The sequence below is a fragment of the Hippoglossus stenolepis genome, chromosome 19, assembly GCF_022539355.2.
Source record: "Hippoglossus stenolepis isolate QCI-W04-F060 chromosome 19, HSTE1.2, whole genome shotgun sequence".
NCBI lineage: Eukaryota > Metazoa > Chordata > Actinopteri > Pleuronectiformes > Pleuronectidae > Hippoglossus > Hippoglossus stenolepis.
The window spans coordinates 7,693,997-7,719,293 of NC_061501.1; the positions used below are offsets into that span (position 1 = coordinate 7,693,997).

The 25,297-nt window shown below is 42.5% G+C and overlaps 1 protein-coding gene across 1 annotated transcript in view; it reads left to right on the forward strand.

Annotated features, from left to right (window-relative positions):
- Positions 1–19,342: 19,342 nt before the first annotated feature.
- Positions 19,343–25,297, forward strand: part of bmp6 (bone morphogenetic protein 6) — a 43,485-nt gene continuing 37,530 nt past the window's right edge. Inside the window, exon 1 of the mRNA XM_035142397.2 lies at positions 19,343–20,242. Coding sequence (XP_034998288.1) covers positions 19,834–20,242 — 409 coding nt within the window. The 5' untranslated portion in view covers positions 19,343–19,833. The remainder of the gene's footprint in view (positions 20,243–25,297) is intronic.

Genomic DNA, 25,297 nt, shown 5'->3' on the forward strand with positions numbered 1-25,297 from the left:
ACATTAAAGTCACGTTGCCTTGCAGGAGGAAGCCAGGGAGTCAACGCAGCTAAACGTCGCCCTCTGCTGTATATTTGCGGCCTTTGCCACTGCAGTGCACCTATCACAGAATATTGCAAATTGTTTTTATTTCATTTTTCAAGCTTAGGTTTGCCTTGGTTAGTTTGGTTGCAATAAAATCCCACAACAGTGAAACAGATGGAGAAGTCAGGTAAAGTTTATTTATCCACACATTTCATCTAACAAGACTCAATGTGCTTAAAGATAAAAAGAATAGATACAACGAATACATGACATGGTTTAACATACGAGTTAAAATAGATCAGAATAAAAACAAAAGAGGTAAAAATACAACTATTTGAGAGGAAAGTGACAAGCAAGCAAGGGATGACTATACCAATATAGTCATCAGGGTAGTGGCGCAGTAATGTCTATAGGAGGCAGTAGAGGCTGTCATACTGTCAGCACAAGCAAAATGTCACCATTAACATAATTTAGAGTCAGCACAGCATAAAATAGACCTCATTAAACATGAACAAGTGTATAATTAAACATAACATAACAAGATTTCACTCAATATTATGATATATATGAGACTGTTTGGACCTTGGTGTTCAGCTCCATTAGGCTTATATGCAGAATAAGGCCAGGAAAGTAGTAAACCTAAATTATAAACAGCCATTACTCTTTACTTTTATTGATTTAGTTTCCATAAATGTCAAGAAAAGTGAGAAATACCCCTCACATGTTGTCAGGGCCTTTAAATCAATGTCTTTAAATTAGTTTGTTCTGCCAATAGTCTAAAACTAAGAGATTCAATTTTACAATAATATAGATTAAGAAAAATATAAATCTTCATATCTAGAGCTGAAACCAGAAAATGTTTGGATCAAGGAGGAGAGATGCAGCCTGAGGAGAAGAGGCAGATTCTAGACTTGCCTTAACGTGATGCCATTTTAATCTTTTGTTATCTTTGTGTTTTATTGCTTCTATTCTTTTTATTAGCATTTAGTTGCTTTTGTTACATCGTCCTTTTCATTTTATTGTTCCATTCCTTTTATTTGTATTTACAGCTTTTACGCAATGCTGTCTTTTTATTGCTTTTATTCTTCTTGGGGAACGTTTGAGTCACGTTTGTTTTTTTTGCTTTGGGAATGCTTGGGAATTTTGTGGCTACATCTCTGATGTGGACATATCAGAGTAAAGTGCTTTTTAACTTTAAGAAAAGTGCTATAAAAAACAAACACAATAATGAAATACACTTTTTTTACTTTTAAAATTTTGATTGTAAATGTATTTAAATGAAATGAGTTGCTACAACTGGGATCATAATGTTTAATCTGCGTGACCCTGCAGCCTCACTTCTCCGAACAGCCTGTGTGAGTGAGTCCACTAAATTTGTTTTCCACACTCTTCTATCTTGGATGCAGTTGCTTCTGGCTGCAGCCGGCAGCTGGATTCCCTGAGACGACTCTGAACAATGTCAGGGTCAACTGCCACAACCACAGGCACACTCACAAACACTCAGAGATTGAGCGGGAGCCGAGGCCATTCACTCTTAACCCACACCTTTTCTCTCACTGTCTAATTTCGCTCTCTTTTCTTTCAGCCACATAAGACGAGTCACATTCCACCTCTGTCTCTCCCACTGTGAGGTTTTAACCTCGTGTCTCTGGGTCAGCCTCTCTGAGTGTTGTGGTCCATATTGGTTTCTGTCTGTGCATCTTTCTCATTCTCCGTCATTAGCTGCAGGTCAGACTGTGGTCTCAGGGTGAAGGGGGTCTGCGGTTACCGTGGCGATAAAGCATCCAGAGTTGTGCTATGCAGCGTTCAAGGAGACAGCGAGGGATCTGTTGGACAAAGACCTGAACATGTCTGTCCTGTATGGGACAGGTAAGAGGACTGTGAAGGACAGGATGGATGAAAAATCGGGATTTACCTTTTATCAATGGATTTTAAGGATTTAGTGACTTGCTCATGGGCACTTCACTCAATCGACATAGTACAGAGTTTGAGCCTAGTTTAAATATTGTTGAGATTTGTGTGTCAATCAGCATCAGTCATCGTCATTTAGGCTCCATTTTCTCCTCCACCTATATTCTTTTTTTCTTATTTTAAGCCTTCCACTAGTCACACCAAGGTCTTATATTCAAGTATTACACCATCAGATAAGAATACCACGACACTCAGGTCGATATCATCGACTGTCTATAGAGATCTCCAATTCCTCCTGTTGTACATAAACAGTTAAAATCTTAGATACGGGTGCCACCATTTTGCACTTTTAACTACATTTGGAGCCAGAGTCTGCAACAGTGATGGAGTGGAGCTATCAACATCCCTCTGATACACAGTCTGTTTTTATAGCATTAAACAAACATATTGGAATAAATGAGCTCTTAGACACATGTTGTAAAAAACTACTTAAAATGACAAACCAAACTTGAGAAAAGTTTATTTAACGTGTACTTTGACTCCTTAGCTTGGCACATGTCCAGTCGACCCACATGGAGGCGGCTGGATTTAGTACTCGTACAGCAGCAAGCCACCAGGAGTAATCCTAGATGGTTTGGCTTCACTTTTGGGGATCAAAAAGTTTTCCTCTCGGCCAGCTGTGGAAAACAGTGGCTGCAGGGACACCATCTATTTTCCGAGGTAAAATTGTCTTCAGTCTGTAATTACCTTTTGTGGCTGCAGAGGCCGCTGTTGCTGCAGCACAGCACACGCTACAGAGTCTTTCTTTAAGGAGTGATATTAGCTGGAATAAAAGCTGATGTGGTTTTAGTAAAATTATTAGCAGGACTCAAGGGAGAAGAGCCTGTAGCAGCAGTTGTAGCAGGAGTAGAAGTAGTAGAGAAAAAAAAGAATCAAAATATTTTTGTTGTATAGTATGTGTAACAGCCCTTGGCTTTTAAGAAGATGCGTAGAGTCTGATGCTTCACAACCTTTTTATTTAACTGGTCATTCAAATCATCCACACACTGTAGCATCATGAAACACTGAAAACTATAAAGATACAAACATAAGAAAAATAAAATATAAACCCACAAAAAATATTCCAACGAATTAAATAACCTACAATTAAAAAACAATGAATTGTCAAATTACATTTAAGCACTAGAACCAGTGAAGAATAAAAACAAATCTCAGGTCATTTTAATAAAATGACCACAAGCTGATTAAAGTGTGGTAGTTTAAGTCACAGACCCAAAAGGAAGTCAGAAACAACACAAATACAATATTAACTGTTGAGGGCTGTACGCAGCTCTTAAATGTGACAGTAGGGCCAGCTACAATGAACAAATAAAATAAACTTCTGGTTGAAAGAACAACTCATCCCAGCTCTTGAAATAAACAATTGATCATAAATGTACTTCAATCCACTCACCAAGGGATGTTTATCCCAATGTTTCCCTCATCTTCCTCTCAGCTTCCTGAGGTGAGGCGCCCTCATATCTGTCAAAGGATTCACAAACAAGTTTCTATCATCGTCATTTTAGAACAGACAAGTTTCTATCATCGTCATTTTAGAACTCACAAGTTTCTATCATCGTCATTTTAGAACTCACAAGTTTCTATCATCGTGATTTCAGAACTCACAAGTTTCTATCATCGTGATTTTAGAACTCACAAGTTTCTATCATCGTGATTTCAGAACAGACAAGTTTCCATCATGGTCATTGTAGAACTTACAGGTTAGTTTCTTTGTCTCTATCAAACTTTCTTCTCGTGAGTTCTCTTCCACCATCTCGACCCTAATCAAGGAATGAGGGGCAGGTGCTTCATACACAGGGTCTACTGATCATGTCTGCAGGGGCAACTTGCCAACACGAAGGGTCACCTGCCACCTTGTGGAAACTACAGGTACTTGCCATTAGCTGAGTTACTATTGAACAGATAACATAAATCGTAAAATAATAAAACCCTCAAATATTATAAGATAAGACGTATTGATCCCTCTCAAGCTGCGTTCAGCCATGCACTTGAAATCTTTCAGGGAGTATGTGAGAACGCAAATGTCTGAGTCAGTTGTTCCTGACATTTTCCAGAACTTTTTCTACCAGCCCCCTAATAAAAGGTCAAGAAATACAGCACGAAAATCCCCAGCGAGTGAGTGGGCGTGTTAACGACGCTTCGAACATGCAACAGAAGCAAAAGGGAAAAAAGCGAAGACAAATATCTCAATTGTGCCATACACGTAAAAGATGATGTAAAAGGTCATGTTGGAAAAGACGAGATTTGAGCTTTTGGTGACGGGGGCCGATGCCTTTGTCGATGTGCTGTAAACAAAGACCTGTGATACATTGTGTTCTCTTTCCTGCAGGCACTGTCCTTAACAATCTAAAATATGCTTTAAGATCCTGCAGGTTTGAACCAGCTCTGCATAGCTTCTGCTCTTCTCCTCTTCCTCCTGAGGACATAGGGAGTTTTGGGAGCTCCGTCACATTGCGATGCCGATAAACAGCATGACACACTGTTTTTCTCCAGCTGCCCTGCACTGACCCACAGCTGTAATCAAAGCTCCCAGCTGATGGGTGTTGCTGGCACATGTTTTCACGATATTAATTTCATTTCAATTTAATTCCTGCTACATTACAGAGGGAGGAGGATTTTTACGAGTCCCCGCCTGAGCCCGTGACATAGTGTTTGTCAGACTCTTGGGCAATGTTGTAATTACCACATGAATTCAGTGGAAGGGGCTGTGGTCGGAGTATGTTAGTCTTGCATTAATGAGATTATTGTGCATCTGCAGTTGTGATCTGCACATGCATGATGATGTGTGACGGTACATTGGATTTAGGCTCTCTAAGGGAAGAGAAGCTGCCAGCCAGCCCAGAGCAAGCTTCTGTCCAAATTGCAGCCCTCAGACTCCAGCTCAACTTGTTGTTTTTTACATCCTCATCATTTTCCCTTCCTCTCTGACTTTCCAACTGCTTTACTTTGTAATTTTGTGGTCTCCTCCAGGAGGGAATTTCTGTGCTGGTTATGATCTGACGGAGCTGGCCAATCACACAGCCTCCCTCAAATTGGAGCAAGATGTCACCAAGGGTCCCGGTCTGATCGTGAGTGCTGTTAGATCTGTGTGTGTGTGTGTGTGTGTGTGAGGGATATATCTATGCTTCCTTATGCTGTGAGTGGAGGCTCATGGTTTCCATAAAATGTAAAAATCAGGTAGGGGTTAAGATTCGGCTACGACTTGGATCATTTGTTTCTCTTTTGTTTGACACTTTTTATAAATGAGTCAGGAAATTGAATGTGGAACATTTTAGTGGATAAACCAAAGGAAATCAGAGAGGCACAGAAGTATGAAAAGTGTCGTCCAGTCGTGATTTCAGTTTTAGGCTCATCCTCTTCCAATAGTCATGCTGCTGCTGCTTGCTCTTTCCTTATTCTTTCTTTTAAGGAGACATCAGGTTTTTCACTTTTCCCCTTTACTTTAGTTTGTTGCATAGGCTAAAGGTAGAAGTTACACAGAGTTAAAAAGTCATACGTCTGTGGTAAAGGGAACTCCTCTCCCCTCAGCAGAAAACACTGCTCCCCAAGCTCATGCAACAGCTCCTCAGCACTCCAGTGACCTACATTCAAATTATGAACCAGGATTGTGAATTTATGAAATTATGAACCACATATGGAGGCTCGAGCCCTCATTTCACTCGTCCTGTCAATAATGACTCAAAATATATCATATATATAAAAAAATCATGAACCCGAATATAAAAATAATAATGGTAATTGGCATTCTGTTTCTCTTTTAATACCGTGACTGTTAATATTGCTATTACAAGCCTTCCGCTGTTGGCAGTGATAATAGGAATAACTCTGCTGCTTCACGCTGGTGCTGCGGAAGAGCCAGGAGCCTTTTTTTAAACCATCTCTGTTCCGCCTTATTTTCTGTTTTGCTGCTCCCTCTGCATGTCTGTATTTGCTTAGCCAGTTATATCTGTCCATGAAAGCACCCCTTGTGCTTGTCTTTGCGTCCGAGCACAGATCATCTGTCTCCCGCTGCCAGGAAGTCCACACTGTTTCTATTTTTCAGCTTTGTTAATCTGTCCTCCGTTATCTCCCCCCCATCCTCCTCCTGTTTGTGAGTGTAGGACGGAGTCGAGGCGAGATAACACCAGTGACCGTGACCTTTTGGCATCACGGCGAGAGTCTGCTGGGCAGTCTTGATAAGTCCAAGAGGAAGCATCCAACTGCCAGGTTTCCACTGCAGGACCAAACACAGCTTACATATTATTTATGTCACACAATTTCCCTCATAAACAACATTTTCCTTTTTTGGCGTCTCGCAGTTCACTGGCATGGCTCGCTCGCTGACTCAGCTATAGTCTTCAGACGAACAAGTAGTACTTTGGATCTTCTGCTGTAAACATTTTAAGCTAATCCTGATCTCAGTGAGTCGTGCTTGGCTTCACTATGTAAAAGTGGCTTGCACTGAACCATTGCATATAGCTGTCGCTGCTTCGGCCATGCTGCTTGGGGGCTTAAGATATGACCATGTTGTTTATAAATACAGCTGTTGTATTATAGTTTACGGTCAGTACTAGATGTAGAGTGTAAACATGCAGGGCTTATCATCCCAGGCCTGTAATTTAACAGGAGAACATCCTGGCAGTGCCCTCGCCCGTCTATCTGTCCATTCACCCAAAACTGTGGAGTTGCAAATCCCCACTTCTCTCTTCAGTGCAAGCGCCATTTTGTCATCATTATTAGAGACGCTACTTTATTTTTATATATATTATAATATATTTATATTGTCATTTATTTGTGCAAATTAGAGCTTATGATGTTTTTCTAGATGTTTAACTTACTTTCATTTTTGAGAATATCTTTTCCAGATGTTCTAGTTGGATGATCAGTGAGTATTGTTTTACAATAAATAAAGAGTTTATGATTGATTACTGGCAAAAACAAAATGAACAAATTTAAGAGAATCAAAGTCAGACCATACAGCAGTCAGTATAGAGTGCATACCTCCACCAAGGCCCAGCATCCACCTTATTTGGATCTGCACCAAAGTGCACACATGCATAAATATCAGTCCTCTTAACGTGTCTGATTTGTTTTCTTTAAGAACCATGAACTATTCTCTAAAAAAATCAATGGAAATGTTGAAACATGCCCTGTCAAAAATAAAATCCTGCATCCAACCCCTGATCTGGACCTGCACCAAAAATTCAATGAGATCTTCTTTAGGTCATGCCCCTCCTCCATAAAATTGCATGGAAATGGGTTGAGTAGTTTTTGCGTGATCCTGCAAACTAACTAACAAACAAACACAGGCAGACAAAAGCAAAACAAGGTATCACTGGTTTATTGTGCACACAAACTGGCAAACATCTTGCAACAGATTCAAACGTCTTGGTCTTCACTCTGCAGTCGATCCAATAGTTGCACTCAAACCTCCTCCATCAGCTTGAAGCTATGTTTAGGAGGGAGAGACGGGCACCACCGTGGTTTCAACACATCAAGTAGCACATTTCCTCCCTCTAATTAATTCACAGCCTCTTGTTTGCCTCACATCTTCAAGTTTTGTTTGTCAACACGTTTTAGCCATTTCCTTCAGACCAGTCGAAGCATCTGTAGCTTTTCATTCGGGTCTGCATTTAGCAGAGAGGTTACGACTTTGTAAATCCATATGTCTGAGAAGTTGTATGGTGCCCAACCAGCATCTTCACCTTTTCAAGCCTGTAGCCTACACAGACTGGATTTAAAAATGGACGACACGTCTCCACTTCCTCCCACCGTCCAGAGATAGTGGGAATATCCTGGAAACGAATGCCGCCATTGTGCGCATTTAGAGCCGGAGTCTGTGCAGAAGCTATTGGGGAATGGAGCGGAGTTAACTGTCAATCACAATGTTTCCCCTGTTTATATCAAATAACCAACTAGTTCCATATCCCATCCACTAACAGGGAGGAGGCAGGACTTATGACCTGGGTGACATGACGTCCATCTTTACAGACAGCCTATGGTCAAAACCTGGTATAGATCTGGAACATGTTTAGGGTCACCCTGTGAAATTGAGGTTGTATTTGAAAACTGTGGAAACAGCTCTTTGTCTCAATTGGCTCAATGGGACGTTACACAGATTTGTATGAGGGAGCTCACTCAGTAAAGTTTGTTTGGTGTCCGACCCAGCTGCTTTTAAACATTTTCCTTCACACTCGCAGCTCCTCTGGAAACTTTCAGGGTTGCGGCGCCTGTGTGAAAGCAGCTTTGGTCTCTCTGCCACTCACTGAGCAGAGAGGACGCAGAGTGAGGTGTCACTGTCCTCTGTGGCAAGTAGATAAGGGTTGTCCAAAAAGTCCCTCCGTCTGTTGCTAGGTGCTTTTTTTGAGTCCAATAATAGAAAAGGTTTGTGCCAAGTCATCATGAGCGAGCGATGGATAAAAAGGGAAACTCCCAATACAGCCAACAAAGGGTGGGATATGGGGATGTATCGCTGGACCATGACCATGACAGCGGAAAAAGACACAGCATGGATGTAAATGTACTTAATTTTCCCAACATTTACACGGTTGCAGACCTGAATTCTCTCCCCTGTTTAACGCTGCTCTGTAGGATGCACCGTCTATTTAAAGATTCTGTGTTTCTTACAGATTACTTCCTTTTTAATGGTTAAGTCCTGGAACTGTTCTTGGGTTGGGCACAGATGGCAGCAGCCGGAGGGAATCCCTGGTGGAGTCAGAAAAAAAACCCTCACAGGCTCGCTCCGCGCTGCGCTCTGATGTGGGCCAATGGCAACCACAAGGATCTGACAGCTTACTGACATGCGATTGGCTGCTGAACCTGCGGCTTCCTGTCTGGGGTCCCGCTGCCCCGCCAAGAAGGAAATGAGAAGGACGGGGATGGTTGCGTCACAGGAGGCATGGTATTAGTGTCTAATACTTTTAGAATTTTGAACGAGGTGAATCAAAAACCACCATGTTTAACTAATTTCCTCATGTTATTGAAGTTTCTTTGGAACATCACACAGCACAAAAAAGAAGAGCTGGCAACAGAGAAGGGAGCTTCAGTGATACTTCACAATGTTGCTCAGTTGTTAGGCCACTTCCTTAAATTAGTTTCTCCTGTTTCCTCTTGATATCATTTGGGAGGCCTGTCTCAAACCTGTGTGAGAGATAGACGGAACATCTGGTCAATGAGAAAGTGAAGGAGTTTGTGAAAGGCAAATTCTGGGTTAAGTCGAGGGGGGGGCATCTGGCCAGAACCCACCCTTTACTTTCTCTGTGGCAATCGCGTGTTTTACTGGACGTCGACACTGACGTCGGCCCATCTTACCAAAAGCTCTGGAATCCCGTAATTGTGTTTCCAAACTGACATCTTCATCTTCTATGTGTATGGCATTTTCAGTTTTGCATTCGCTTATGGTGAGTCTCTGGACATCTTCCTGCTCTGTTCTCACTTGAGCTCATCCGGACATTATTTGGAGTTTTTTCTAGAGGGCTGGTAGGAAAAACTCTGCAGCAACAGAGTCTGACGTTAGCGTTCTCATATACAACTTTTCCTTAAGGAAAAGTTCAGGAGATTATCCGGAGTTCAGGGCACGTCTGAAAGCAGATCGAGTGACATAACCTTGGAACTACATCATTTAACTTTAAATCCATCTCTAACTTTTGAAACTGGATGTTATACGTAATGTAGCTTCATATAAAGATCGGCATAACAACACTAGTCTTTACCAAAAACTGAATAATTTAAAATGTTTGAGCTCAAAATGTAGTGACTCTGGTGCACATGTTTTAACTTGATAGTCTGATCACGTTAAAACGTTTACGACTCCGCAATTTTAAAGGGTTTAGGCTGTTAGCAACCCTGCTGGACTCATATATTATGGTTGCCTGCAAACACTAGAAGACACAGCCCTGTTATTACCTCAGTGAGCTAAATACACAAAATCACATTAACTGTGTGGCGCTCATCTCTGACCCATCCTCACTGAACTCATTTCCTTGATTTCCCCCAGTTTCAAAGCGAGCTCCACACTGAGGGTTGGCTCATTTCCCTCTGTCCGTTTAGTCTGCAGTTGTCCGGAAACCGTTAATCCACATCAAACTAAATCACGTTACCCTCATACAGGGAGGGGGGGGGGCATTGTAGTGGGTCTCGCTTTGATGTGGTGAGGATGCCAGCAGCACCAGCAGCACCAGCAGCAAACCACAACACCTCAGTGTGGGTCCTGTTTCACACTCTGTTCTCACATTATTAGACGCTGTAGATCAGTGATTCTCAACTGGCTCCCTATCAACGATAAAGGTCCATTACCACTCCCATCAAATAAAATGTAAATGCTAAACGATTTGTTTTATAAAGCGCTTTTCTAATCTTGATGACCACTCAGAGTACTTGCTGTACACACACAGACACACACACACACACACACACACACACACACACACACACACACACACACACACACACACACACACACACACACACACACACACACACACACATTCATACAGTGCATCTATGTGCAGCACAGCCATCAGGGACAATGACATTTGGGACTCAGTATCTTGCCTATGGAGACTTCGGCACAGATATAAGGGAAACATGTAACTTTTTCGAATTAATTTCTAATTAAGGATCTGGAAACCGGACTTAACAGATCAGGTGGATAAATGCAAATAGTTTTCGTTTTCTATTCCATACTTCTCCTAACTTTCAGTCACACAAACTGTAATGGTCCCATGATGCAGGAAGCACCGTCTCTTATACTGCATTAATAAACACTAGTCTTTGCTGCGTCACGTACATCCCTGTTAATAACACACGTCCGTCTTGACAATGAGCTCATCTGTCTGGAACAATGAGGCAGGGTTCCTCTCCACGTGTTGAGCTGATTACTGGAGACCAGAGATGACAAACCCTCACTTTAGTTTTGCAGACGCTGTCTGATTATCTTGTTCCATTATTATAATTCGAATCACTGCCAAATATTTCCCTCTGTAAGGAATCGGAAAACCACGGGTCTCTGCAGCTACGCCTGACTTTTCAGGCCAAACACGCCTTCTGAGTTAAAACTACTTCAAGGAGGTGCCCTCCAACCTTTCAGCTCCCGTTTATGTGGGCGCATGTCTGTGTAGATTCCTGCTAAAGGGACACATCAGAGACGGAGAGACAGAGAGAGAGAGAAGTGGAAGTAGTAGAGACGAGAGCTGTGGATAAGAAGGGAGATCTTTCTGGTAGCTGATAGCGGTGGTGCCAACAACAGCACCAAAGGCAGACTGGCGGGGGGTCGACCTGGCTCTTTATCTGTCTTGGCTCTGTCTTTGCTGCTTCATTCCGGCTCTGTGTGCCTCTTACTGTCTCTACGGACAACCTCCTTTCTGATCCTCTCTCCGCGTTTGGCTGCAATCAGGGGTGATAGAGCTGGAAACAACAGAGAGAAGCTCTTTGCACCAGTCAAAGCTCCAGTGCTGATTGATTTCCAACCAGGGACATACATGCACACCAGGGGAGTGGGTGGGGTTATCTTGCATCTGCCAGGGGTTATGTTGAAAGACTGTGATAAAAAACTGAAATAAACTTTGACAAACAAATGAATCCAGATATTGATTCAGTATTAGTGAGTATTAGAGTTGGACACATCTCCTGAATATTAAGTGTTTGATTGAGAGTGAGTGAAAGTCTAGATAGTTTGCCAAGGGCAAAAACTATAGATTATTAAAAACTTTCATTCCCATTATTCTTTCTTTGTTTCTTTTTTCAAAATTCATTAAATCATCTTTGCTCCAATGGACTTTTAGTCAAAGATTTGTCAAATTTTGCCACTTAAATTTTTTTCTTCACAATTCTATTTTCAGTAACTTCATGGAAAATACGATAAGCCAATGTGTTTTATTATTCCTGTGTCTAAGGACAACATAGATGCTGACAAATCAAAAATCTGAAGGATAACCAGTGGACAATAGGATGTTGTGTGTGTGTGTGTGTGTGGTGCAGGTATTACTCATGTTGTTGACACGGTCACATTTTGTGCTCTTGTCTTCCTTTTAACATTTTAAGGTTAAGACATGTTTTAAGGTTAGGTTAAGATCAGGTTTAGGTTAAGGTTAGGTTAAGGGTTAGGCAAGTGATAACTATGGTTAAGGTTAAAGTAAGTCTCCAGGAAATCAATGTAAGTCAATGTAATGTCCTCTGAAGCGTGTGTATGTGTGTGTGAGTGTGTGACTGTGCTGCACAGACATCCTTGTAGTAACATGAGGTGCAAGACAAAGCTCCACAGAGCGCAACCGCAGCTGAAACACTCTCAGTTGTTGTCTCAGTCAATATTGAAAAGACCTTGAATCAGACACACATGTACACACATCTGCGCTACAAGTATCCCGCCTATTTTTTTTTTTATGACTGAACTACACCAAAAGGAATTAAAGTGTAATTTATTTCACATTGCATCGGCTCGACGTGTAAACAAGTAATCCACATTTGGGCAGGATGCACTGCTGCAATGTGGGACAACCGAAAAATTGAGTGGAATCTAGTATTTTGCAGACGGCGTAACACCCCCACCCGCCCCTCCCCCATCTAATCACAGAGTTCTGTCCGTCATAGAGCCATCTGTGCCGACTGTCAGAGCCCAGACCAGGCCCCCGGGTCGGCCGCACGTGCATTAACACTGGTATTCCACGTATCCCCATTGAATTTATTTGAGAGAAAGACTAACTTGCAGATTATGAATAGAATCGCGGTAATTCCACGACTCCCTGCAGAATGAGAGAAGGGGAGGGGGGGGGGAGAGAGTGAGTATGATGATTCGAGGTTATGAAAACATGTCTGACACATGTGCTCCCGAGGGGCGGTCAAACAGAATCAGCGACTTGGAGGAATTAGGGAGTTGGGATTGCGGCGTGGAACTTGGGAGCGCTGAACAGCAGAAAGTATGCCAGTCGCAGCTGGTCCTCTTTAGAAATTAGGACAGATGCCAGAAGCTTACCGTACTCTGCAGTGCACTCTTTTTTTCCTCGTGTAACCCTCCCCTCCGTCTTTCTCCCTGGTAGACACAATAATAATGCAAATATGTCCAGTGAGACCGAGAGGAAGGAGGAGCTGCACCGACGGAAAGAAAGCAGAGGTAAAGCAAAGGGTTGCGCTCCCCAGGCAGCTGTAACCTTCATCAATGCAGGGAGTGTGTTATTGTGTTTCTTTAAACTGTTTTCACCCAGTTTAAGTGACCTGAACGCAACACACTGGCACAGTGGCCTACGTTTCCTCTGACCTCGCACTGTTAAGTAAGTTAAGTAAGTCCCCCACCCCCATGGTCTGGTTATATTCTTCATTGGAACAGGAATTTCCAAATGTGGTGGAGCAATAGTGGAGCAGGGGGGTGTAGATAGTTTCAATGAGTGAGAACAGTAACTCAGACGACTGTTCTGCAAGATGTGGCTGCAATTAAGAATTACTTTCATTTTTTTTTTTTTTTTTCAGCTGCAACAAAAAACATGAATTTCTCTGCAAACATTTCCTGTTGCTGAAACGTGGCATTTTCTTTAATTTTCAACACTCCAAATATCCCCGATTTTTTATTTATAATGACATAAACAGCATTCAAGAAGTCAAATTAAATGATGTTTGAAACGTTCTTTAACTTTGAAGGTTACTACGCCCGCCTTGTTTGGTCTGGTCCTTCAGACGTTTCACTTTAGTCTGAACCAAAATAGCAGGTGTGAAAGGTGCCACGGACCCAGGTCCAGACCAGTGAACAGAAAGAGGTGATCCCAGTTTGGATCAAACTGAACCATAGTTTGGTTTGTTTGCTGCGTGACAACAGTTTTTTGGAAAGCTCAGACTTTTGGACCAATTGCCGAAAGTTGAGACAGCATTAAACAACAGAAGAAGAAAAGAAAGCAGCTCACTGGATTGTTCGCTGTCTTCAACTCAATATAATATTTGAATGAGGCGGATGCTCATGGTGAATTCAAACTACTGTGGAGCCCCTGAAGAGGGTGATGGTAGTTATACCATAATGATATGATATGACAGTGGCAACGACACAGACGTGACAGAACAAATCCTGTTTGATCCATTTTGATTATTTAGGCAAGAATTTTCAAGTCTTATGGCAAAGACCAAAGTAAACAATTTTTATTTAGAGTTTAGAGCAGTCTGTAATTTGCACACTGTAATTGAGAGAGTCTTTCCCTCCTCTAGGTACAACTGGAACAATGGCTTCTCTCCATGAAACCAAAGTTTCCCCTGATGTCAGGACCCAGCTGAACGTCAGAGTGAAATAGGTGTTGAAACATCCTTCTGACTTTTGTGCTACTCTGTTGAGAATCAGTCTGAGTCAGGGGTTTCTGGCTATAGAAAAGTGTGTGTGTGAAGAGTACATTTTTGTATTATTTATACTCTATTTTCTAAATGTCTGTGACCTCAGTGCTGTATTTTTTTAAATTTATATAAGCTTTGGTAAGTTTAAGAATTTAAGTAGTGTCTCCATTTCTGTTCTCTGTCAACTTAAGGTTGTGAATAGGATTATTTATAGTATTTATTAAAATAATTTTTATTTCCCCGATTTAATATAGGCATTCTAGAAGAGTATTGAGTCCAGTTACATGAAAGAAAACGAGGACGATTTTTCAACTTTTGCATCTTGAAAATGAAGTTGAAATAAACATCACTTTTCAAGATTCAGGTCAATCTACTAGCATTGGCGCTTATGACTGCCTCAACAAAATGCATTATGTTGATGAATTTGGGAAATTGTACTTCAGAATTGATTTTCGTAACAAGGAAATTCGTACTCTTTTAGTGCATAAACACAGATTTAGAAAATTCTGTCACATTCATGCAAACGGAAGTAGCTGGTAATGGACGAATGCAAGGTTATATGGATTGTTGCACCAACTTTTAAAGGATGTAAGTTCATAGCTCACGTAACTGCCGGTCACTCCTCCACCTGGATGTGGTGGAGCAGAGGAGATCATTTTCTTTTTCGACATTTCATTTATTTTTTCACAAAATAGTATCTTATGTTAATTCTCGAAGTTTCACATTTTAAATTTATACTCGCAATGCCCAATAAATCTTCCTCTGACTTAGTTCAACTTTATTCTCAACATATGAATTTATTCTCGACATTTCCTCTCGGCTCATTTTCATGTCTCCATGAAATAAATTTGATTTGATATTGTTTTAAAAAATTTTAACCAACTTTATTTATTCAATTTTCTTAAAGTCAGATACCGGTAGGGACAATCCCTCCCGTATCTTTATGTTCAGTATAATGCAGAGCTGTAGGAAAGACGCCATTTATGATGAAGTAATTCATCATAAAAGACTGCAGAGGCATCAAAAGCAGCAAAACCTGCAGCGGCTCGCCATTGTTCATTTGACTGAGTGAAAAACACTTGATAAGTGGGATAAGACGTATGGGCCTGTGTACATGTGCGTGCGTGCCCGTGTGTGAGTGTGACTTAGTAACCGTAGGAATATAATTATGGCAGAGGGTTCAGCACCTCCTGTCAGATCTGTGCCAGGTGGAGGAATTCCTATGGTTTTGGAGCACACTTACCCTTAATTTTGTGTGTTAGAGAGATGTGTATGTGTGTTAGTGTGTGTGTCATCCTACTTAAGCACATAAAACACACACACAAAGCGTGCGTGCACACACAGGACTGGGTTGTCTTCGTGCAATTTTCCGTGGACTCCTCTGTGACCTTTTAAAGCTCTTTAAGAAAAATGTTTCTGAGGAAGAACTAAAACCAAGATGTATAGTGAGTATTACGATTGTGCGTGTGTGTGTGTGTGTGTGTGTGTGTGTGTGTGTGTGTGTGTGTGTGTGTGTGTGTGTGTGTGTGTGTGTGTGTGTGTGTGTGTGTGTGTGTGTGTGTGTGTGTGTGCGTGATAGATACAGACAGACAAAGACCTCATTAGGTCTAGGAGGTGTCCTGTCTAGACAGTTTGATGACAGGACACAGAACCTCTGTTTAATGTTTCCTCCCCCTCCCTTTGCCTCCATTTCACCCAGCATGCACACACATCACCTGCTCAGTGTCCAGGGATACACAGACAGTTGCTTAATCTCCAGCGAAAAATGTTAAGGACAAGTAAAAGTATTCAAATGCTGCAAGTCTATGCAACTTATTGAAGAAAAGAATGCAAGATTTTAAGTGAAAGGGCAATAACATGTCATTTAGTTGATGGTATATGAATGTGAATACAACAACTACTAGTACTACTACTAGCACTATGACTACTACTACTACTACTACTACTACTATTTAGAATAATAACTTTATTTGCATAGTACTTTTCAAAACAAATAAAACAGGAATACAAAATATAAAATACAACACATAAAAAAAACACAACAGCATCAAAGGTAGCAAAAAACACAACATAATTTAAAATCAATGGCAAAGGAAAACGATACGAGAAACATAAGCAAAAGTGAAGAACAATCAAGTAAAAGCTATTTGGTACAAAGAAGATGAAGAAGACCCGCCGACAGAATGAGCAAAGAAGGTGAAGAAGAATTATAGTTGGTGGCAGTAATGCACCTTGACGTGGTTTACCAACCGCGAATAAACCGAACAAAGAAGAGGAAGCTATTTGGTAAAAGTATATTTTCAGAGGTGATTTAAAAACATAAATGAACAATTCCAGTGGGTTGAGGCTCTGACAGCAAAGGCCCCATCAGCTTTGTTCTTCAGTCTTGACTAAGGGGAATCTAACAGGGCCTTATCAGAAGATCTCAGGCTATTAGGTGATTTAGAAGCTCAACCAAGCAGCTTGGTGCCGAACCATGCAGGGCCTTAAAAGTCAACAGCAATATTTTTAAATCAATTCTAAAACGCAGCCAATGAAGGGAAGCTCATATAAGGGAGATAAGATCATGCTGATGTGATTTGGTTGAGGAAACTGCATTTTGAACCCCCTGAAGCCGAGCAACCACATTTTGGTTAAGGCACATACATACAGCATCACAATAACCCAGTTGAGATGTAATAAAAGCATAAATCACTGTCTGGAGATCACTAAAGCAAAAAAAAATTATTTGTTAAGTGAAAAAAAACAGATAACAAGAGAGCTGAGAGAAATGTTCTGGTCCAAGATAAAGGATTTTAGCAGTGAGTACCACACACTGAGATACAGGAGGCAGGAGTGGAGTCGGGAAGCCACTTATCCCTCTCTCTGCTTGAGTGTATGTGTGTGTACGTATGTGTTTGGGTGGTGGTATGTGCCTCTTTGATGCTGCATCTCACTCGTCACATACAGACACGATAGCAGCGGTGGCAGCGGTGGCAGAGAGACGGGGAGATACGGACACCTCAGGGGCCTTATCACCAGGACCATCGCAGTCTCGAGGGCGCATGAAGACATAACACGTGTGAAAAGAATCCGGGGAGGAAGAGGAAGGAGAGCAGAGGAATAAGGATTGTGAAGAATTCCTTTATCGGCATTCTTTTATCTATTAAACTGTGCTCTGGTATTACATGAAACCTGCAGAATCTAGGGGTTCTGTTTGATAGCCACTTGTGTTGTGAGCAGCATGTCACAGAGCTTGTCCAATCTTGTTTTGATCACTTTAGAAATTTTACCAAAATAAGACCCAGATGATGATGCAAAAAACGTTGCGCACATACTTTCCATTCCTGCTCATGCTTTAACCAAAGAACCCTGAAACAACTTCAGATTGTGCAGAACTCAGCTGCTCGACTTTTAACTGGGACTATGAAGCTTGATCATATTCATCTGTTTTCCCCATGCTACACTGGATTGTTGTTTGTTTTAGGATTTGATTTTTTATAACTATTATTATTATAAATTTAGACCTTGTAATCTCTTACGAATCTTTAGCCTAGCTTGAGATCCTAAGGCAGAGGCCTTCTCTTTGTTCCAGAGACCAATAACTTAATGGACAAAATATTTGCAGTCAGGGCCCTGAAGCTCTGGAATGACCTGCCTGGTGAAACTAGGCCGTCAGAGACAGCGCCATCTTTGAAGTCCCTTCTTAAATAAAAAGTATTATTCTCAATTTAGCGTCATATCGGGTAGCAAACTTAACGTACAAATAATGACCTCCTCATCCAACGTCTTCTTTAAGGGTTGCAGTTCTTCATATATCAAATTCATGCTGCTGAAAGTTAGAGTCCATCCCGAGCCAATTTGTCCATTCCGGGCTACTGTAGAAACATGGAGGTGCAACATGGCGATGTCCATGGAAGGGCGACCCACGATATATAAGGCTCATTCTCACACGACAAAAACACAACTTTTTAATTTAAGGTGTTTACACATGACATGGTTATAAGAATTACCCAATTTTTAGGATTAGATCCTTATAATTTCTAAACACTGTACTTCTACAGAAAAGCCTCTCCTTATTTGATCAAAGCTGTTTGTTTACTTAAATCATTTAAATTTAATTTACTTTACTTGTTCTGGTAGAAGTACCTCAGAATGTATTTCTACTAGAAAGCCCTTTTTGATTTTATGCAAGTTATTTTCTCATTTTTTCTCAACTCTTTTATTTCTTGCAGGCACAGATAGACATACCTCAATACTTCTAGAAAGCCTTTTTATTTCATCTGGACCGTTTATGCTATTTGTTGTTTTGCTATTTGTGAATCACTTTGTAACTGTGTTTTAAAAAGTGCTATATAAATAAAGTTTATTATTATATTATTATATTGTCACAATGTTAGAAATATGTTAGCATGGAGAAGTGTGGTACATCCTACGTTACAAGGCATTTTACTCATGAGATTTGTCCACATCTACAAGGACAATGATGGCGCAGCCTGATCATGTACCTACTTTAACCTTTTCACTGTTTTAGTCAAACAGGTAATCTGATTACATGGGGCTATTTTCAGTGTATTCAGTCGGATCAGATCTCCTCTGGTTCTGTCGCTGCTTGCTGTTTCCCACTCCATCGTCAGGGGTCGTGCCTCAACTGGACATTTATTCTGCATGAGCGGAGGACACACACCTCGATGATCCAGGACGAGTCAACTTCATGTGAGTGCTCGTTATTCTATATAGTCGGGTGATAAGTTAGAATATGTTAGAATTTTTTTGAATTATACATCAACATTACTATTTGGATTTGGCCAAAATATCAAAACAAGGCTCCGATGGAGTCGTATCACATAAAACGTGAGATAAAGCAACATGCACATTATGTCCAATACAAACGCGAAGACTTAAACTGACGTGTTTATTAGAATTGACGGGAAATATGATGTTGAAGTCGCCCCTGAAGCCAAAAGAGCTCCACCTCTGGTTAAATACGCGCGGAGGGGGCGGTTTATGTGCGCGCACACACGTAGAGGCAAACACAGACGCACACGCGCACACACACATATGAACTGCAACCTGCTGATTCCTGTTAGACCGTCACACGCAGCCTGCAGGAGAAGGTGGCTGTGATTGAGACCAGTTCAGCTTTCAGAAGGCGGTGCGCAATTTTGGATAATCGCTTCGCTTGGAAAGCTCTTTGCGTAAAATGGCCCATTTCAGAGGAGTCGTTATTCTTTTACTGGTGAACTTCGTATCAAACGGTGTGTTTTGACCGACTTCCCCCCCGGGCGCTCTCCACACTTTCACATGGTGCACTTTATCCTGAAGCACCACGGCAGCGCGCTACGGGAATCAGAAATGAAAGCAGCACCGACCCTCCTGTGCGCATTTGGCTTTAGGAAGCTTTTCAAATGGCTTGACACGCAGCTCTTTCCACACTTCTGATCTGTGGCTGGGACGGATAACAGCTTTGGACGGACTTTTATTCACCATTACGCTCATTTCGGGTTTGGATCAGTCGAGTCAGACACACTCGGGACTCCGGAGAGAGGTCTCAGCGGGGACAGCAAGGACAGCACCATGACCAGCTGCTGGCTCGCCCTGATCGGATTGTGGTGGAGCGCGTATCACTGCATGTTCCCGGTGGCGGGGAGTAATTATTCGCTGGATGGGAACAGCGAGGTGCACCCGGGGTTCATCCACCGGCGGCTGCGGACGCACGAGAAGCGGGAGATGCAGAAGGAGATCCTGTCCATCCTCGGGCTGCCGCAGCGACCGAGACCGCATCTGTCGCACGGGAAGTACAACTCCGCTCCGCTTTTCATGTTGGACTTGTACAACACGATCTCCAGCGACGAGAAGAGCCAGGTGGAGGGCATGCTGGAGCGGTATCAGTCCGCGCGGTCGACGCAGAGCCCTCATCTGGCCACATATCAAGAAACTGCCTTTCTGAATGACGCGGACATGGTGATGAGCTTCGTCAATTTAGGTAAGAGATGTATTCTTCTGTGAGGTGGGTTCCAGTTTCATGCGAAGTGGAAAATCTCAGTGGTGTTTGAGCCGAAACGTGAACAGGTGTTGGGAACAAGAGCGAAGTGGAAACTCCTCTAAACTTTGTCTGACGGATTTGACGAAATTATGTCAACTTTATCGGGGTATTATTATTAATATATACATATATTTTTGAATTACGCATGAATATGGCCTCGTGCTTATCTTGAAATGGGATCATTTCCCCCATCTGGATCCGTGTTTACGCACACACCAGACAACTATAGCGCACAACACGTCTATTACGCACGTGCAGTGTTGGTTCAAGAAGTAGCTCCTTGTGAGAGGTCAAATAACTTCCTTATCTGCTCTGTGGGTTAGAAAAACTGCGAGGTTCGTTTTGTTTCCGAGTTATTTATTGTCACACGTCCTCTCTCCGCGCATTGGCACAGCCCAGCTCATTTATAGGAGTGAAATTCATGTGGTCACTTTTTTTGCAGCGCAATATGCTCCATGATTTATGTCTTTAGTGTGAGAAAAATAGACTTATATCCTCAGCACAAACCATCAACCACCACCGCTGGTATTTATTTGAATATAAAAGCCTGCTATTCCTGCCGCTGACCTCCATGCGTCAAGCTGCGGTTTCTGTGCGTAAAAACTCTGCGTCGCATTGTTTGCGTTTCACCCGAGGAAGTGCCGTCTTTTAATTAGCTCCAGTGACGATGAAGAGCGACACTTAAACGAGTTGGGAACATGAAAAGCAAAAAAAAAAGCCTCTTCCTTCCATTAGCAGCTCCGTGTGTTTACTGGGAGAGTCTAAACAGAGCGCCTGAAGATAAACAGAGTCAGGGGCTGCTGGACAAGGAGGCTTAAATCCAGATTGATAGTCATCCATCTTGGGAGCTGAGGCCATTGTCATGAGAACATGTGGGAATGTGTCATTGAAGTATGAGGTCTCATGTTTCTTCTTCTGCTCTTGAGACAGGAAGTCCTCTGATGTGTTTTACTCCTCACCTTTATAAACCATTTAATAGTCACTCAGTGCCACATATGAGAAGGAGAGTCAGGTTGGAGTGACCGGGCTTCTCCAGTTATCGGTCCTCCGGGTGTTGGTGTTGCAACGTGCAGTGATGAAAGCAGATATTCAGACAGAAGGTGCTTGAAGATCTGGCCTCAAGCATCTGAATCCCCTCTGTCGGCTTCCCTCTGGGGGAGTGTGATGGCGATGGCGTGGTGTTTGTGTGTCTGTGGTTTCTGTGTCAGTTTGGGGTTTATACTCCTGTGATGTTGCACATCTGGCCCTCCACTTTGATTAATCACGTCCTGTGCATCTTTTGACGATTCCCTCAGATTTCTGTGGCGGCCGGGGGGATTAGGTTGCCATCTCTTCCAGCTGTACACGGAGTCCTAACCGCCTCCCTGCAGGAGGAATGGCTTCCTCCCCGAATGTGATTGTAATTAATGTAGGACCAGGCCAAGGCTTTCCATCTGCTTTGCGAATAAGGCCTTGTGCGACTACCGTGTGTCATCGCCGTCCAATTAGTTTTTAATGTGTCTCTTGCTCCATCGCAGCAGTTTGTGTGCAGGAACCCAGGATGTTAAGAGTAGAAAGATGCCTGAAACACTCTTGGGTGGTCCTCCTTGTTTAGAAAGCGGCCTAAAAATGTGGATATCATGTGTGGCCGAAGTAGAAATCAGAATCAAGATAAATGAAAGGAGGCCAAACAAGCTGTCCGAAACAATTGGAAAAACATTGGGTAAGATTAACCGACAGACTTAGTCATGAGAAAGCACCTTCCCTGTTTGTCAAATCGAATCAGAGGGAAGAAGCCCGCTCTTACTCCACTGGCGATCTGGTTTAAAAAATGATTCACCTCTTTGCACGAGCAGATTCTCTGTACATGTTGACGCAGGATCGCAAACTTTAAAGTGACCTATAGCAAATAAAGTGGTGACAGTGATTTAAACGTTGGCCTGAGCTGATGTCTTTCACAGCCAGCTGCAGCAGTAGCACAGATAGAGAGCTCCTTTTCTCAGGGTGCTCTCCCGGGACACAGACAGATTTAAGAGCCCCTGCGTTACATCCAGTCTCAAGTGCTCGCTCTCCGAACCTTGTGCCTCTTCACCCCCTCACCCCATCCACCTATCTGCATGATTCATGTAGACCTCTTGCTCCGTCATCTGTTCGGCTTTGCTTTCATCACTTGTTCAGAATCATCCAGTGGAAAAAAAAAGAAGGACGCAGGACCAGAAGCATACTTTCCAGCTCCTTTTTCATCTTCATTCCCAGAATAGCACGTTCATCACTGCCTCGCGGACGCCCTGCTGCCCCTTTCCACAGAGGTGGAGTGTCACCGCGGTGCTGTATGACTCACGCTGTGTGACACGCTGCAGCTTCCAACATGTCCTGTAATGCACAGTGGTGAACTCGAGTAATGGCAACAGTTACTGTTAACTATAGTTTAGGGGCTTGTTCCCACTTGTTGTATGTAGATTTTTGTTTTTTTTGTGGCTCTGAGAGACACACTGACTCTGAGCACAACATCCAGCAACTCCAAAATTTTACTTTTAATATAGAAAACTATCATTAGTGATGCTGGACACTTAAATGTGTTGTAAAATAATAAATAATATGACTGTACTGTGATGAAACACATTAATCCTGGTTTTAATATCACATTCTTTACCACATTTATATAAAAAAATAATCTTTTTGGGGTTGAACATGACACATTCCCTGAAGTGCCCACAAACACACCTGGCTGTGTCGCTCTTGATCTATTGGACATTTTCTGTTATGCAATTATATAGTTTGACAACTTCAACAACAATCAAAACTTGAGCTATAAGCACTCTAACAAATAACCTTCTGCCGCTGCTCTCTCTCCCACTTGCATGGCCTCGGCTCTGAGAGATCCGGCTTTGAGCATAACTGATCTGGATCCAACGTCTCGAGCTGATGTGGCTCGGGACCACCGTGGTCCTCCACCACAGTTATGCCCACTTCGGGGGATTCTGGAGGGGGAAAGTCCTCCACTTCTAAAGAGCTCTCTGCAGCAGAGGTGCCTTGCGATTCTGTGTCGCACTTTTTAATGGCCTGCAAATGTTTGTCTCACATCGAGCATCGCCTCCCTCACCTCCTCAGTCCCCTGCCCACTACTTTAGATAATGGGCTCAGAGCTGGAGGTGAAGTGACACTTTAAAAACAAACTTAAGCGAAATCCTGAATAGTCAGTGTGGTGTTTAAAGTCCAGTTTTTTATTTTTTTATTTTGAAAGAGACGTCATTTGTAGAAAAGGGAGAAGCTCATCTTTTTACTTTTCACTTATTGATTATCCCTTTTTACAAGGTCATATATTAAGTAAGGGGAGATCCTAACCCAAATCGTAACCCAATATTTTAAGCTGCATCTCTGTGGAAAACAAATCCAAGCGGTCAGTGCTCTGTAAATGAACGAGCAGAGACGTGTTGCTGTACAAATATCCAAAGCTTCACTGTGAGAACTGTTATAGCCAGAGGGAGAATTTTCGCTATTCTGATCAGGTCTGGTTTTTATGGTTCGAGCTGTTAGCTTGTGGTTGCGGTGAGGAAAAGATGCTCAGGAATGGTTTCGGTTTCACGGGTCACCGAACGGGATCTCCCAAACGTTGTACCTGTGTCATCTGCATTTAACTGTGATGAGTTGGCTTCACTCTAGCTCTGCCGTGCCAGGCAGATCGACAGGTGTACAGGGGCCACTCAGGGGCCACTCAGGGGCTCAGAGCGCCTGTTTGCTCTTCTGTCCTTTTCTGTTTGTTTGCTGGGTTTTAGCAGAGGAAAGATCCCATAATAACCCAGGAAAATGTTTTCTGTGGTTTTAGAGTCATTCTTGTTTGACTTGAATAAATCTCTCATGATTAACAGGTGAGCTTGACCCTGCCCACCAAACTAAATGGCAGATTCAATCCAGATGAGTTTCATTTTGTTCACACTTTGCCTCATATATGTATCACAAATCAAATTTTATCCTATGTGTCTTTATTTTCCTTGGCTACTGCTAAAATAGCCACGGCTGGTGCAATTCCAATCAAGTAGGTGGTTTTACCCCAGTGGACAGTGGTTAGCACTGTCGCCTCACATCAAGATGGTTCCTGGTTCAAACCCCAGGTCCTTCTCCGTGGAGTTTGCATTTTCTTCCCATGCGTTGGTGGGTTTTCTCCAGGTATGGGATTAGGTATACTGTAGACTCTAAAGTGACTATAGGTTTGAATGTGAGTGTCAATGGTTGTCTGTCTCTGTGTGTTGGCCGTGCAATAAGCTGGAGACCTGTTCAGGGTGCCCCCCCGCCTCTCTCCTCTCGCCTCTCTGCAGTTTAGATTAAGATTTACTGAGAAGGACTATAGGCAAATATCTTTTCCTTGTCCTCACAGGCATTTGCATCCTTCTCTCACCAATGAACATCGTCGGACTGGCATCTAGACCATCGGATAGTGATGCTTCTCATTCCCTGTGAATGAGCTGATGCGGGTAAAAATTGTCATACCATAGCCGGTTGCTCTGTGGAGCGCTTGAGGAGCCATTTTTTTGCCCAGGGATGCATTGTTGGCCCACTTTGACAGCGCTGCTCGTGGTGCCGTTGGTTCGCTTGCTGTAGTGGTGAAAAGTTCACGGGGCTGGTCTGGATGAGAAGGTTCAGGGCCAATGCAGATCATTGAGGTCATTCATATTTAACTCGGAGAAGGGCGGGAAATATCAGTGTAATTTCAGGGTCACCTCAGTTGCTAACGTGACAGGGGACATGAGCTATGAGAAGATATTTTAACTTGACACCCCGGTTGCATTTACACCTGGAATTTTTTCTGGCTGTTTACGTTCATCATAGCACGTCATTTCAAAGCTGTTTCAGTGTCTGGAAACTTAAATCACGCCTGCCTCCTCTACCTCAAATATAAAAAGTCATTGTAATCTTTTGTCTACTTGTCTGCCACCGTGACTTTCCTCATTTTCTTTTTCTCATATGGCTCTAGCTCAGCTGTCACGAGCTCTCTTACCTCAACAGTCAACCTACCTC